The 14,971-nt window shown below is 33.3% G+C and overlaps 1 protein-coding gene across 1 annotated transcript; it reads left to right on the top strand.

Moving 5' to 3' along the window:
- Window positions 1–8,291: 8,291 nt before the first annotated feature.
- Window positions 8,292–12,983, top strand: LOC132643676 (uncharacterized). Its single transcript, XM_060360177.1, has 6 exons — window positions 8,292–8,476; window positions 8,922–9,061; window positions 10,197–10,549; window positions 11,180–11,276; window positions 11,363–11,650; window positions 11,806–12,983. Exons 1-6 carry the CDS (start codon window positions 8,350–8,352, stop codon window positions 12,781–12,783), a joined length of 1,983 nt encoding a protein of 660 aa, XP_060216160.1. The 5' UTR covers window positions 8,292–8,349; the 3' UTR covers window positions 12,784–12,983.
- The last annotated feature ends 1,988 nt before the right edge of the window (window positions 12,984–14,971 follow it).

Genomic DNA, 14,971 nt, shown 5'->3' with positions numbered 1-14,971 from the left:
AAATATTAATCGCTTAAATTTTATTTTGATACGATGATGTAAAGATATTTGTAGAATTAGGTCATTTCAAAACCATTAAGTAGGTGTTTGGCCATAGAAACAAAAAACAAATTCACTTTTTTTGGAATTTTTGAAGTTGAAGTTGGAGTTGGAGTTGTGTTTGGCCATAGTATTTGAAAATAATATTTTGTTGTTGAAATGTATTTTTTCAACAAGATTTGGTTGTGAAAAACAAGTTTTGGTTGTTTTTTAAATTGCAAGTACAACTTTAAATTGTATTTGGAATTTTCATGGCCAAACACTGATTTTTGAAAAAAGTGAAAAAACACTCCGGAAAAAAGTGAATAATTCTTATTGCCAAACGGGTCCTAAGTATGATAAGTAAATGTCTACTTTCAATAGTTTCTCTAACTTAAATAGAATATAGCTAGAGTGGGTAATTACATGTTTTGACTTTTGAGTATGTCAAATTACAACGAACGTGTAAAAGCTTTTTATTGGACCATTCATTAACATGATACATTTTTTGACATTTCTATTTATTGTGAAATGATTATGCTAATTGTTTGACTTATCATGAGGTGATGATATGGACTTTCGATGGTTTCCTTTTTAGGTAAGTGAAATAGCCTAGCAAAGAGCAAACCATTAAGAGCCCGCTTGGATGGACTTATAGCTATGACTTATAAGTCAAAACTCAAAAGCAATAAGTTATGAATTCTGAGCTCGTTTGGCTTAGCCTATAAGTTGCTAAAAATAGTTTATAAGCTGTTTTCAGCTTTTTTGAGTGTTTGTCTGGCCAGCTTATAAGTCATTTTGTGTTTAAAATAAGGCCAAAAAAATAAGTTGGGATAGCCATTTTTTTTGGCTTGTAAGCTGTGCTCAAAAAAATAAGTTGGGGTAGCTCAACTTATTTTTTTTTGGCTTATAAGTTGTTTTTAGCTTATAAGCTGCTTTTTTTAAGCTAAGCCAAACGGGCCCTCTAACTTATAACGTTTGACTTATTTTTGTTATTTTGATTTAAAATAAGTGTTTAAAAATATTTTTTTAGTATTTTATCTAAACACTATAAGAGTGCTTAAAAGTTATTTTGCTAAAAGCACCTAATATAAGCCAATCCAAACAGGCTCTAAGTGGTCACCTTAAGTCCTTGACTGCGTAAACAAAAAAAAAGTTTATCAGAAAAAACTCCTATTTTTTTTAATATGTTGCAATAGTCTATTCGCTAGCGATCTTGATCTTAAGAACTAAAATAATCCTAAATTCCTAATCCATGCAAGTCTTTTAGGTTAAGAAAATAAGAAAGTTAGAATGAAAATGATATTAGAAAGAACGGGAGTATGAAGAAAGAAAAATAAACTTAAAAACTTTGTGTGACGAGTGTTACAAAGTGAACATTGTCATTTTTCACTCTTATTATTTGAAACTTGAATTATCCCCTCTCTCTTTTTTACCTTAGCATTGTTTTATTTTTATTTACATGTATAATTTTATTATTGCATATATATGAGTGTTGTACCTGTGTAACTGTGTTATTTGACAATTTATGATTAACATGAATCTACTATGCATGCTTCTTGCTACTAGAATTAAAACCTAATTATATAAAACACCAGTTTTATTTTATTTTTAAAAAATGGCTTAACAAAGAAATACTATAGAAACATGTGTTTAGTTTTTTCATTTTATTCCATAGAAATGTTCGGTGATACTTGTATGAGAAAAGAGCACTAATTCATCAACTTTTTATGGGGGAAATGGAATGAGGTTTGCTATGCGTACCTTCAAGAGTCAAGACCACATGCACTATTTTGATGAAAGAAAACTTGTTTATACTGGTCTTTATATCCAACCATGTGAATTTACTTTAGATAAATGATTGATTAAAGTAAGAATCTATTATTGACTAATCTATCTATACTATATTAAAAACACGAAGAGCCTTAGAAATGTTGATTGAACTTTTCGCCCTTCATTAAAGGCCTTTACAGTAGACAAAATTATCATTTACTATTTTCCTCAAATTATTATTTAATTATATTTATGATATTTCACCTAACACTGAAAATTTTAATTATAAATCTTTCCTAATTTAAATTGTGTAGGGAGTCCTAATATTTAGGAATTTAAAACCAACTAGGTTTTACTCTTATGTCAATTCTTTCCATACTTAAACATAATAATCACCTAATTAATAATATAAAAACTACTTGCTCATCTCTAGCAAATTTGCCAACGACATATGAATTGCTCCATATACCATGGCGGGTCAGTTCATTAAACTTCATTTTTGTTTTCTATTGTTCTATAGCCTTTGATAGTTTTCATTGATTTAGTTTACTGTTGTTTTTGATGCTTTTGTAAGAATATTTTGATTTCACGTTTAAGTTTTTTTTTCCCATTATTATTGACCATTTAATTCAATTATTCTTTTGGAATAAAAGCCAATGTTGATTAAGGCCTTGGGTTAAAAAAAGTCACGATTGAAAAAATATCTAAACAACTTAGTATTAGTATTATTTTCTTTGGTCAAACGTAGCTTCAATATATAGTTTTGTGATTATTATTCAGGTTTCTTTCTTCTTTAAGGTGATATCCTTTTCTTTTATTTTCTTATTAGTTGTTACCCATCCAACGCAATATTTTTTGGGAATAAGAAGTTATGTTGTTTGAGACTTTGGATTAAAAGATAATTCATCATGTTCAAAAAATATCTAAATACCAATATTGCTAATTTATAAAAAGAGCTCCTCTCTAGCCACATATATTCATTAACTCTTGGAGGTATATGTTTCTCTACTTCTTCTCCTCCTCTTTTTGTCATCTAGAATTTCTTGTAGCTATAATAGCCACATGCTCAACTTAATATAAATCAATCTTTTTAATCTTTAATAGTAGGTTTCAAATTGGGAAATATTTAAAAAAAAAAAGCATTTTGTACTTAAAATCAACTAAATTCTGTTTATTGATTTTTTCCTTATATGAACTATGTTGGGGTCCTAATATTTAGGACTTCAAAATCAATTAAAATTTCACCTTATACAAAAGAAAATTCTTATTTGAACTGTTTAACATACCTATAATTTGTTTGATATTAATTTTCTTCATATTTAAGACTTGGAAATCAACTAAAAAAAAATTATTAATTTTTTTTATTTGAAATATGTAACTCTTAACATCAGTGCTTTATTTAAAATTTTAATTATATTAAACAAATATTTCTTTATTAAATGATCTAACATAATTGTAATTCCTTTCACGTTACAGTTAAATATTTAAGATTTTAAATTAATAAGAAAACTGTGTTAGTATCTTAATTAAGATTTCACCTAATAACGATCCTTATTTGAAGTTTGAACTATGTAAGACTTTGGAATCTAAAGTAAAAGTCACAATGAAATTGGATATATATGTCCACTTTGAGATCCAAGGTACAAGTAAATTTAATACACTTTTTTGTGGAATTCTTCCGCTGATACGTAGGCTATTTGGGTGGGTAAAAAATAAATTCATATAGAGTTTCAAACAAATACTTCTTTCACTGGGAGAATCAATTCAAATAGATTTCAAACAAACACGGATTTTGGTTCCTAGCTAAATGATGTTAAAGAGTATATATGCAAGAGTTCAAGACATATATCTTATATTTATTGGCTTGGTATAAACACTTGGTATATAAAAAAATACTCTCTTCGATCCTTTTTAAACTTTGCAACTTTTAAACTATCCACTTAGGACTTGGTCAAATATAAATATTTTGAGGTTGAAGTTGCACAAAAATTATCGAAACATGAAATACTTTTATTTTAAACTAAACTATTACAATAAAGATAATCGCATCAAATATTACCAATGCTAAATAATCCAGAACTTGAATTTTCAAATGACCTTTATCCTGCGAATCTGAATTTAAAGGTTCCGGAAAAATCAAGTAAATGAAATATGTTTTACAATACATGTTTAATTTATTTGAATAATTGTGTGAATACGTACTTTAAGCACGTGAAACATTATATAAGATATTAAACTTTTTGCATAAAGACTTTTTAGTTCAACTAATTTATGCATGTTATAAGTTTTTTGTGGTTTATTTATTATGTAGTCGTATAACATTTTTATCATCTATCTTCTGTATTATATTAAAAGCGTGCCATTCGCCTTTTTCACCATTTAAAAATAAATTTCACATTATACAAAATAGTTATTTAATTATTTCTCTACTAATTAGAAATAGTCTCATTAATTATTTTCCTAATAATTAGGACTTCGAAATCAACTAAATTACGTGTACAAAATTCCTATTAGGATCATTTTCCTTATAGTTAGGAATAGTAATTTACTTCTTTAGTTTAAGAATTCTAAATCAACTAAATTTGATTTTAAAAAGATATGAAAACCCAGAAATGAGTGTAAAAGTTTAAAAATGGAAGGACTAGACAAGAGAAAGATTTAAAAACGTAAACAAAGATTTTGAAAAGATTTGAATTTAAATATAAGGAAATATTTGAAATATAGAATAGCTAAAAATAAGAAAAATAATCGGTAGCACAAATATGGTTCAAATTGTCTGCTTTCTCGACAAATTTATTTATTACAATAGAAGAACTTCTATTTTCTTGTGGACGATGAGACCAATTGTAAATTTAGCAAAATGATTATGCCCTTTCCTACAATTTCTAGGAACTAAGTCGCCTGTTACAATTTTAATACGAAGATTGATATCATTATCAGATGCATTATATTTTATCTGTAGTCTTATATAAGTTTAAAGACTCATCTACTGAATGATCCCTCAATATGATCTATTAAAACTTTTCTCACTAATATTTAAGACTTTAAAATTAATTATATATTAAACAATGTCTAAATTAATGCGCATAGGCGCACTCAGTGAATTTAATAGCTTTTCACAAATTATTAAAGTGATTATATTCTTTGAGCTTTGTTTGTCCTATTAAAATTTCACATTTTAGTAATGCTTTATTTGCCCACACATATTTCGATAAAGTTACGAAAACGATAAATTCATTTTCGTTTTTAGTTTAGTAACTAAAACCTCAGGTAACAATGAACATTTGAGGGGAGATAAATTGAGAAGATGTTAGCTTCAATTTTTCATCTGTGTTATTTGACAAATCTTTTCAATGTTTTTAACCCGTTTCATGGATTATTTACCCATATTCAATAAAAAGATCCATTTGTTTATATGTATATTCTGAAGATTATGCTAATTAAGAATGATATTGGAGGTTATGCAATTTTAGTGAAAGTTTATGGACTCGTGTGGATTTTGGAATTATTTTGTTCAGTGCACTTCATTGAGATGAAAAACAAGCACAAAGCGCGTACGCTGAAACTAGTCATGTAATAAAGACATACTTATTTATAAATAGACACGAGCTACATATTTATTGATTTAGTGTAAATATACAAATACAAGTATTTTTTTTTATTTCCATTTATCTTTCATTGATTCATCACTTCATTTGTTTTCGCGTTTACAAATTAATTAAAACTAGTAGTATAACAAAAACATACAAATTGAGTACAAGATCTGTCCAATCAAAACTTAATTCTCAAACTCAACGTTTGAATTATTTTTCTTCTCCATTCAACTCCTCTCTAGTGACCTGCATGTGGTGGATAGATAGATGAAAATAAAAAGGCAAAAGCACACCTGCAAAAATGTGAATGATTATGAGTATGCAAGAGAACAAAAATTGTCGTAAAATGGAAGGAATGTTAGTCGTGTCATTATATTCCCTCAATTCCTTTTGTCGGTAGACATGGCAGGGACTACTCATATGCAACTCTACATGTAAGGGACCCCCACTTATATTCTCTATATGTACTTTGGCATGTCTCTTGTTATTTCCTTCTACTTTTTCATTGCCAACCTTTACTTTTACACCAAAGATAGAAGTTTCATCCCCATTTTAGAAGCTTCGTGATACTTGTGTGGTAATGACTAGTTAAAGTTTTAATATGCTTTTCTAATTGGGATTCAGTATGATTAATTAACATGAGGTCATTGAGCTACTATTCGATCTACATTTTGTGTAGTTGATCTTATGAATCCATGCTGAAAAAATCCAACTCATTGCTTATTTGTAACTGCATTGATTTAATTGAAGAAAATTATAAAATATTATAGTTGGGTTGAGCTTCAAAAAGTAGGTATATTGATATTTGAAGATTTGGGTTGAATGTGGGTACCATAGAAATTTATTAGGTTGAGCTTGACCAAGTGGGTATATTAATCTGACCATCTTTTATAGATATCGTAATTCCAAAAATTCACTGATAACCCCAACAAATCCCTTAAATGAATTAATCACGTTACTCACTTAAGGATGAGAGTGTTTTCACGGTCCGTGTCAATCTGTGTAATGCCGAGCTATTGATAGAAGTATTCATGATCCGTGTCAATCTGTGCTGAGCTGTTGATAGAAATGTGTTTTCACTTTCAGAGTGAGATCGGGTGAAATTCGCGTGATATTGCTTCGATCTGCCTAAAAAGACGAGGCTTACAAAGAGGTAGTCATGAATATCAATCAAATTATCTGCAAGCAAAATAATGGTAAAGCGAAAGCAAAATAAGAGCGGTGACAGAAAGTTTTTCCAAAGGTACAAAAATGCGACCATAGATTTGGCTGTTGGCCCTACTCCTGCTGGCGGCGCTATTGTTCCTATTGTAGGTGCTAACCCCGATCCCGCCGGCAACGATATTAGAGCACCTCTTAGAAATATGACCATTTTACGGTCATGATTGTTTTAACTTAGTCTTTTACTGATAGGTGTGGTCTGTTTATTTCTTCTTTAGATAGTTAGTTGTGTAAAGTTAAGCTACAAATTTGTACTGATTCACTTATTGATTGATAATAATTTATTTGCCCCAAAAAATAGTTACTTCATTCTAATATAATACTTTTTTTTTTTTTTTTTTTTTTTTACATATAAGCTTATTTACACCACACAAAATTATATTATATATTTCTCTTTATTGATTTGTAGAAGGATAATGTTGAATATAATTGTATGAAAAAATCAACTTGAAATTTTTTTTATATCAAAAATAAAAATAGAAATTCGGCAAGGCAAATTTTAATATCCGGCATAAGTTCTGTAGGAATGAACTTATCCTGCTCCGTGCAAAAGATTAGAATATAAGTTGTCCACAAAGCCATTCTCCTGGGAAATAAAGGCGGTAAATTCGACTTTTTTGGAGAACCTAAACATCAATTGAGTATAAGTCCTCTGGTCAATACATTGACTTCTATGCACAATTACTTTTATTTTAGATCAATCTATTTATCATAATTGATATCACATACAATTAGGTTTGTTACACCGACTTGGGACATTATTTTGCCGGATTGCCCTTCAAAGGCGCTAGTCTTTAATTTTTGCTCCTCAAATTGCTGGTCATAGTTGATATCACACACAATTAGGTTTGTTAGACCAACTTGGGAAGGATCAGATCGCCAGAATAGAATCGAGTCATTTGCACGATTTCCCTTCAAAGGCACTAGTCTTTAATTTTTGTCCTTGCCCTAATACCCCGAGGTTCTGGGTTCGAATTCCGGCTCAATAAAAAAAATCGCAAGGGAGAGGTTTGAAGCAAAATTAGGCGTATTCGGGCAAAAGTTAGGCCTTAAGGCAGACTTTTATCCAAACTCTACCTTAAATCCAAAACTCTGCCTTGTGACTTTTTTTAATTTTTTTTTTTTTGACTGAGCGGGGGTTCGAACCCCAAACCTTTTAGGCGAAGGGCAAAATTAAAGACCAACAATTTGAGGGACAAAAAATAGGGCAATTTGTAGGATTGGCCTTAGCTGGGGGTGGTCTTTAATTTTTGTCCCTCAAATTGGTGGTCTTTAACTTTTGCCCTTAACGCAGAATTTACATGGAGAATTTTGCAAATTATGTCCATACAAATTCTGAATTTGGGCCTTAAGGCAGAATTTGGAATTTGCATGGGGAGAATTCTGCCTTCTACACATGCAAATTCTGTCTTCTGCCTTGAGATATATATATTTTTTTAATACTGAGACTGAGGTTCGAACCCATAACCTCGGGGTATTAGGGGAAGGCCAAAACTCAAAGACCACCAATTTGAAGGCCAAAAATTAAAGACCACCCCAAATGAAGGCCAATCCGCGCAAAAAACAAAAAGAATAGAATCCAACGTGCAGGCCAATGAATCACCAAGCAGGCATTGGGCCCAAACTTAAAGACCGAATTGATTAGCCGAATTAGGGCCAAATTTGAGATTTATCCAGTCAAGAAACCCTCCTTCAATTGTAAGATTGACATTTTCATTCATTCTGAAAAGAGTGGATCACAAAAATGGCTCCGAAAGCGAAAGAGAAAGAAAGGGCAACAACAGCAATATCAATAGAAGATCTCTTCACTTCACTTAATCGCCATATCCAACGATCCGAATATGATCAAGCCGTCAAAATTTCCGATCAAAGTCAGTTCCTTTTTTTCACTTATAATCTTTTACATTCAAATTTAATCAATCTGTTTCTGGGGAAATTCTCGGGTCGGGTTCTGGGGAATGTGGGTTTTGCTTCTGGGTTTGTTTTTGGAGTTGGTAGAAGTAGGGTTAGTTACGACAATAGTAGTTTTGTTGAGTAATTCTCATGGAAATATAGGGGAAGGAACAATTCCGATCAAAGTCAGGTCCTTTTTCACTTAAAATCTATTAATTTGTAATATTCTATTGAATTCCAATTTATCCATCCAAAAAAAGCATTTTGTGATGTTTCTTAAAAAACAGGCACCAGGTAATTCTGTGATTCTGTCCACCAGGGATAGAACAGATGGGAAGAAATCACTTAGTGTTTTTTTTTTTTTCTGCTGGGATTTGAACCTTAGACCTCATGGTTTGTGATTTCTTATGATTTTATTTGAAGTTCTTGCGGCTGCGCCTGGAGATGAGGACGCGATACGGAGTAAAGTGGTGGCTTTAGTGAAAGCAGATTGTATAGAAGAAGCATTGGCTGCTATTAAAGAGTGTAGCAAAAAGGCTTCTATTGATCTTAGCTTCTTTAAGGTACTGCAGCACACACACACATATATAATTTAAAGGTGATTGGAAATTTGGTAAAAAGTAGTTTTTGTTTTCAAGTTGAAAATGGTATTTGGAAATTGGAGTTGTGTTTGGACATGAATACAAATTTGAGTTTTTTTGAATTTCTGTGAGTGATTTGGAGTGAAAATAGCTTGTTGGAGTTTTTTGAATTCCGGAAAATTAGTTGAATTCCAAAAATTGTAACAATTCTATGTCCAAACAGTTTTCCGGAATAATATTCCGGAAAAAAGTGAAAACTATCCATGGCCAAACGGGCCCTAGATTTTGCTTTGACGTTGGAATTGGAAAATAGTGCTAAGGCGTGTTTGGTATGACATGAAATTTCCACTGAAGAAGTTACTTTATGGTGTTTCATTAACAGGTGGAAAATTGACTTCTCTATTATGGGCGGAAGTCATTGTACATTACAACATTCTCTAACTTTTGCTCCATATCACTTGCCTAAACCGACGCTTTACAATATTACTCCCTCTGACCGAATTTATGTGATTTTCTTTGATTGCGCACTGAGTTTGAGAAAGAAAGACTTTGAAACTTGTGGTCTAAAACAAGCATAAATATTTGTTGCCATAAATCGTCTCATTAAGGGTAAAAATAGAAAAGAGAAGAGAAAGAGAAGAAGATACAACAGATGTTGTTAAGCTAGTTAGCCAAAGGTTAATTTCCCAGGATGTTAGAGGCAGCAATTTTTTCAGCTGATAGTCTCATATTGAATACCTAAATTATACTATTACAACTGAAACATCCTTATTGGCTTCCTCCCAAGGGCAATTCCAATTAAGAAGTAGGAAGTTGACTGACTTATAATAGGAAATATATGAGCAGTCATCAGTTCCTGATCTTTTCTACTGGTGTTAGTTAACCATTTCATAATCTTCTTTTCAGTGCCAAATTTGCTTGGGTTGTTCCAGCACCTGTCCTGATGCAAATTCTTTTACGTATATTTGCCTTATATTTACTGCATATCTCCTGTACCTGATGAAAAGAAAAATAAGGTTCTTTCTCTTCAATATTGGATTTTGCTTCTCTTCAATATTAGATTTTGCTTCTCTCATTAACATTTTCCTTTTCTCCTTGTCATCCTTTTGTTGAAAAGGCATATTGCTTATATCGGCAAAATAAATTGGAGGAGGCTTTAGAGTCCTTGAAGGGGCATGAAGGAAGTACTGAGTCAATGCTGTTGGAGTCTCAGATTTTATATCGTTTAGGAAAGATGGGTGCATCTGTTGATATTTATCAAAAGCTTCAGAAGTCAGCGGTAGATTCCTTGGAGATAAATCTTGTTGCTGGGCTGGTGTCTGCTGGAAGGACTTCTGAAGTGCAGGGAACCTTGGATTCACTGAGAGTTAAAGCAACTAGCAGTTTTGAATTGGCTTACAACACTGCCTGCTCTTTAATTGAAAGGGAGAAGTATAAAGATGCAGAACTATTGTTATTGTCAGCTCGAAGGCAAGTTTGCCTCTAATAAGCTTTTGAATTCCTGACTTGTTAAGACTTTTATCCATTTTCTTAACACTTGATGATGCACAATTTATAATTAGTAAAAAAGGATCAGATATTTTCTTGGAAGTTATTTTAGAGGGTTTAAGTTGGCATCAAAATGTACTTACTTTAGAAGAAGAGGGGTGGGGGTGGGGGGGGGGATTTAAATAGGGGCATGTTCAATGAGGTTGTATATTATAAGATGATTTCCTCTCTGTATCTTGTAGACAATTGAATGCGGTTTATCATTTGCTGCCAGAGATCCTAGGGCAAACTGGAATATCTTTTGTTTTTTTGAGAGTGGCAGCTGAATATCTATTTGTGAGATGTGACAAGGGACAAACTGCATTCTGGTCTATTCGTTTGGAACAGTCGTAAAATGAATTTTTCTGTTCTTTTCTCTTTTTAAGGTTTACTTCAGTTCTTAGAACCTGTTTTTGGGAAAAAATGTTGGTTATGCACTTTTAGAAGTCTCAATTCAGATGTGGTAAAATTTTGCACTTCTTTGCAATTCTCTGTGAAACTTCCAGTTTCTGCATGAATGTAATGAAAATATAACTAAAGATGAATATCTTATTGTGGACATTGAAATTACAGAATTGGTCAGGAAACACTAATGGAAGAGAACTTAGCTGATGATGATGTTGAAATTGAATTGGCACCTATAGCTGTTCAAATTGCATATGTACAACAGGTGAATTATCTTATGACACGAGTTTGAATAGTCTTCTTTTGCTTTGATAAGTTGCAATTATGCAAGTTTCTTTTTTTCCTCTCCAGATTCTAGGGAACACCCAAGAGGCTGTTGCATCTTATACTGATCTTGTCAAAAGAAATTTGGCTGACGAGTCTTCACTTGCGGTGGCAGTAAATAATCTCATTGCTTTAAAGGGTCCTAAAGATGTCTCTGATGGCCTTAGGAAACTTGATAAGCTAATAGAGAAAAGTGATGGACCAGAGAAGTTCCAGCTTGCTCGTGGACTGGACTTGAAGCTCTCACAGAAGCAAAGGGAAGCAATATATACCAATAGGGCGCTGCTGCTACTTCATTCTAATAAGATGGATCAGGTATATTATCTGAGATGCTACATCCGTTTTGCAATGGTTCTCCTTTTAACATTTGATGCATTAGAAACAAGGGAACCATGAATAGACACCCAACTGCTACTGTTTATTACCACATTTTTTTTCCGATGTTTATTTTTGTTACTGGATCATTACAGGCTAGAGAACTTGTTGGTGCTCTACCTGGGATATTCCCTAGTAGCTTGATGCCTGTACTTCTTCAAGCTGCTGTACATGTGAGAGAGAACAAGGCTGCTAAATCTGAAGAAATACTTGGACAGTATGCAGATAAGTTTCCTGACAGGTCCAAGGTTATCCTGCTTGCAAGGGCTCAGGTTGCTGCAGCTGCCGGCCATCCGCAGATTGCAGCTGATTCCTTGGCGAAAATACCCGACATTCAGCACCAGCCTGCAACTGTTGCGACCCTTGTTTCTCTTAAGGAACGAGCTGGAGATATTGATGGTGCCGATGCTGTGTTTGATTCTGCAATCAAGTGGTGGTCGAATGCCATGACTGAAGACAATAAGCTCAATGTCATCATGCAAGAAGCTGCTGCTTTCAAGCTCAGGCATGGAAGGAAAGAGGAGGCAGCACGCCTTTTTGAGCAGCTAGTGAAAAGCCACGGAAGTATTGAGGCTTTAGTTGGATTAATCCAGACTGCAGCCCATGGCGACATTGAGAAAGCAGAAGCTTATGAGAAGCAGTTAAAGCCACTACCTGGTTTAAAAGCAATAGATGTCGACAGTTTGGAGAAAACTTCTGGTGCCAAGCATGCCGAGAAAGGTCCCAACGCTGGTACCACTGAAGCATACGAAGCCAAGAGTAAGGATAAGGCGAAGAAAAAGAGGAAAAGAAAGCCAAAATATCCAAAGGGCTTTGACCCAGCTAATCCAGGACCTCCGCCCGATCCAGAGAGGTGGCTTCCCAAGAGGGAGAGGTCTACTTACAGACCAAAGAGAAAGGACAAGAGAGCAGCTCAAATTAGAGGTTCTCAGGGTGCAGTGGCTAAAGAGGCGGCGAGCAGTAGTGATACGAAATCAAACCAGCCAGCTAATCCTAAAGGAGCCTCTCAGAATGCAGGCAATGTGCAATCAAAGGCTTCATCCAAATCTTCGAGGAAGAAATCGAGGAAATAATCCAACAGATAACCTTTTGTTTCTTTGTTATTGTTTCGGTGGATTCTTTTTGACTGATTCTTTTAGTACTAGTGGGGAATTGCCCGTGCTAAGCATGGGCCCAATGTCTAATTTTTATTTTGTGTTTCAACTGAGATTCTATTGGTATTTTATATTTCAGAGAATGTGAAGGGTGCGTTGCTACAGCGCATGGGCATGCATTTTGAGGAGTTTTGATTACTTTTGTGCTGAAATAAAATTGCATTTGAATATAGTTTTGAACTTGTCAATGGGTAATATATAGTCGGGTGAAGAAAGCACTGCATAGCTGCAGTTGTCGTTGGTAGCTGTCGTTGCTATCCAAGAAATGTACCATTTTTATCGCGTATGTGAATGTGATTCTTTTAACTTGCTAGCATGGCTGTTTATGAGATATGCTTGCAGGAGCAAAATGAAATTTCACTTTATTACAACTTCAAACTTAACAGCATTTCCATTGGCATGGGGAAGTATGTTTTTTGGCTTTTAAGTTCAGTATATTTCACAAGTACATCCAACTGGCCTCATAATTTTCCATGGAATAAAACAACAAAACTTTGTTAATCATGTATAAAGTTACAATAAAGTCAAGAAATTAGATAACAAAAATGCAGGAGTTTTTTCTATAATGTAACGAAGTTATTTCTATTCAGATTCTCTAGACCCCACACTACTCCCTACGCACTAAAAGTTTAAACTATATTGAATCAAAAGAACGTCACAACTATTTACCAAATTCCCCTATACATAAAAGCACAAACATCTCTGGTCTACTGAACAGAGCACCAAAAAGCGCCTTAAGCCAGCTATATTTTATGTGTTTCCTACTGTCTCCTATCATTCCCATAAAGACAAGTACATTGATGGAGGAAAACAGTCGGCACTATGTCTTTTTTTCCTAGATAGCTTGGCCTCAACATGTATAGCTTAAGCGATGCCGAGCAAAGCTCCATCGAATTTGAAGAACTCCATTGTAGGAGTTTACATGCAATCGGAAATACAGTATAATACTCGTTGTACTATGCCAGCGAATCCACAGTCAATATGTCATTATGATGGACATATATTTTGCCAGATAAACTTAAAGGAAAAAATAAAGACTCGTAGACAAGACGTTATACAAAAATTGCCCAAGTGAAACAACTGTTTCTCATATCCAAAATGTGCAGCGCTTGTGTTTACAAACATAGGTACACACTATTTACAGTAATCTACACACAAAAAATCGGAGCATTTTGTTGAGCGTGGTAAATATTTGAAGCTGTCAAGCTAAGTTACTCGGACTCTTCACTTTCGGTGCCGCACCCGTGTCGACAGGACATGGGTGTGGGTGTGGGATCTGTACCTGATCTGGTCAACCGCTTTTGGGTACTTTGACCAAAATCAACAGAAAAATTCCGGACAGATCCAATATTTTTTTATAATCAAAACAAAAGTTAAGATGGACTTAAAGAAAATGGAATACCATGTATATTGAAATTTCTATGTCACTCCTTTTCCTTTTATCTCCTTCCGGGATTCTCCTCTTGATCAATATTTTCTCATGTTTTTCACATAATATCTCATAATTTAGGTTCCACAATTTTATTTTTAGATATTTCAATTATTTTTAGCCAGATTCCAACACCCGTATCCATACTTGTGTCCGCTGATCCTTGCTTTGCCTTGGGTGGAATTTATCTACGACCTGGACTTTACAAGTCCAGTCTTTAGTCATCGGTGTGATTGCAGCGATATAAAGTCTCTGCTCCATTTTTATGAGTGTTACAAGTATATAATAATGTTGTAACAATAAATCATATTGCGCCGCAAATAGTAAGCAGGAAATACGCCCCCCAAAGCAACCATGTTCAGACATACGATACGTTAAGTCATCATGTGAACAACTTTTCCGACAATTATCAAAACGATATGAACAGACGTGCGACAAGAATCATAGCAGTGTATGAACTTGAAGTATTAATATGCATATTATCAAAGTTGGAGGAATATTTTAGTACTCCATCCTTGTACAATGATAATACAATATGATAATATTGGTAGCACATTTACATGAGATAATTTGTCTTCTTTTCTTACTTTCTTTACAACTAACATATAATTTTACTTTGATGTAAATTGTTGGGAAAGAAAATAATATTTCAGTTGCCAGAAGATTACCAAGAAAAAG

This window comes from Lycium barbarum, chromosome 6, assembly GCF_019175385.1.
Source record: "Lycium barbarum isolate Lr01 chromosome 6, ASM1917538v2, whole genome shotgun sequence".
Classification (NCBI taxonomy): Eukaryota; Viridiplantae; Streptophyta; class Magnoliopsida; order Solanales; family Solanaceae; genus Lycium; species Lycium barbarum.
Note: the sequence above shows the minus strand (reverse complement) of the source record. Positions and strands in the feature narration are given on the sequence as shown.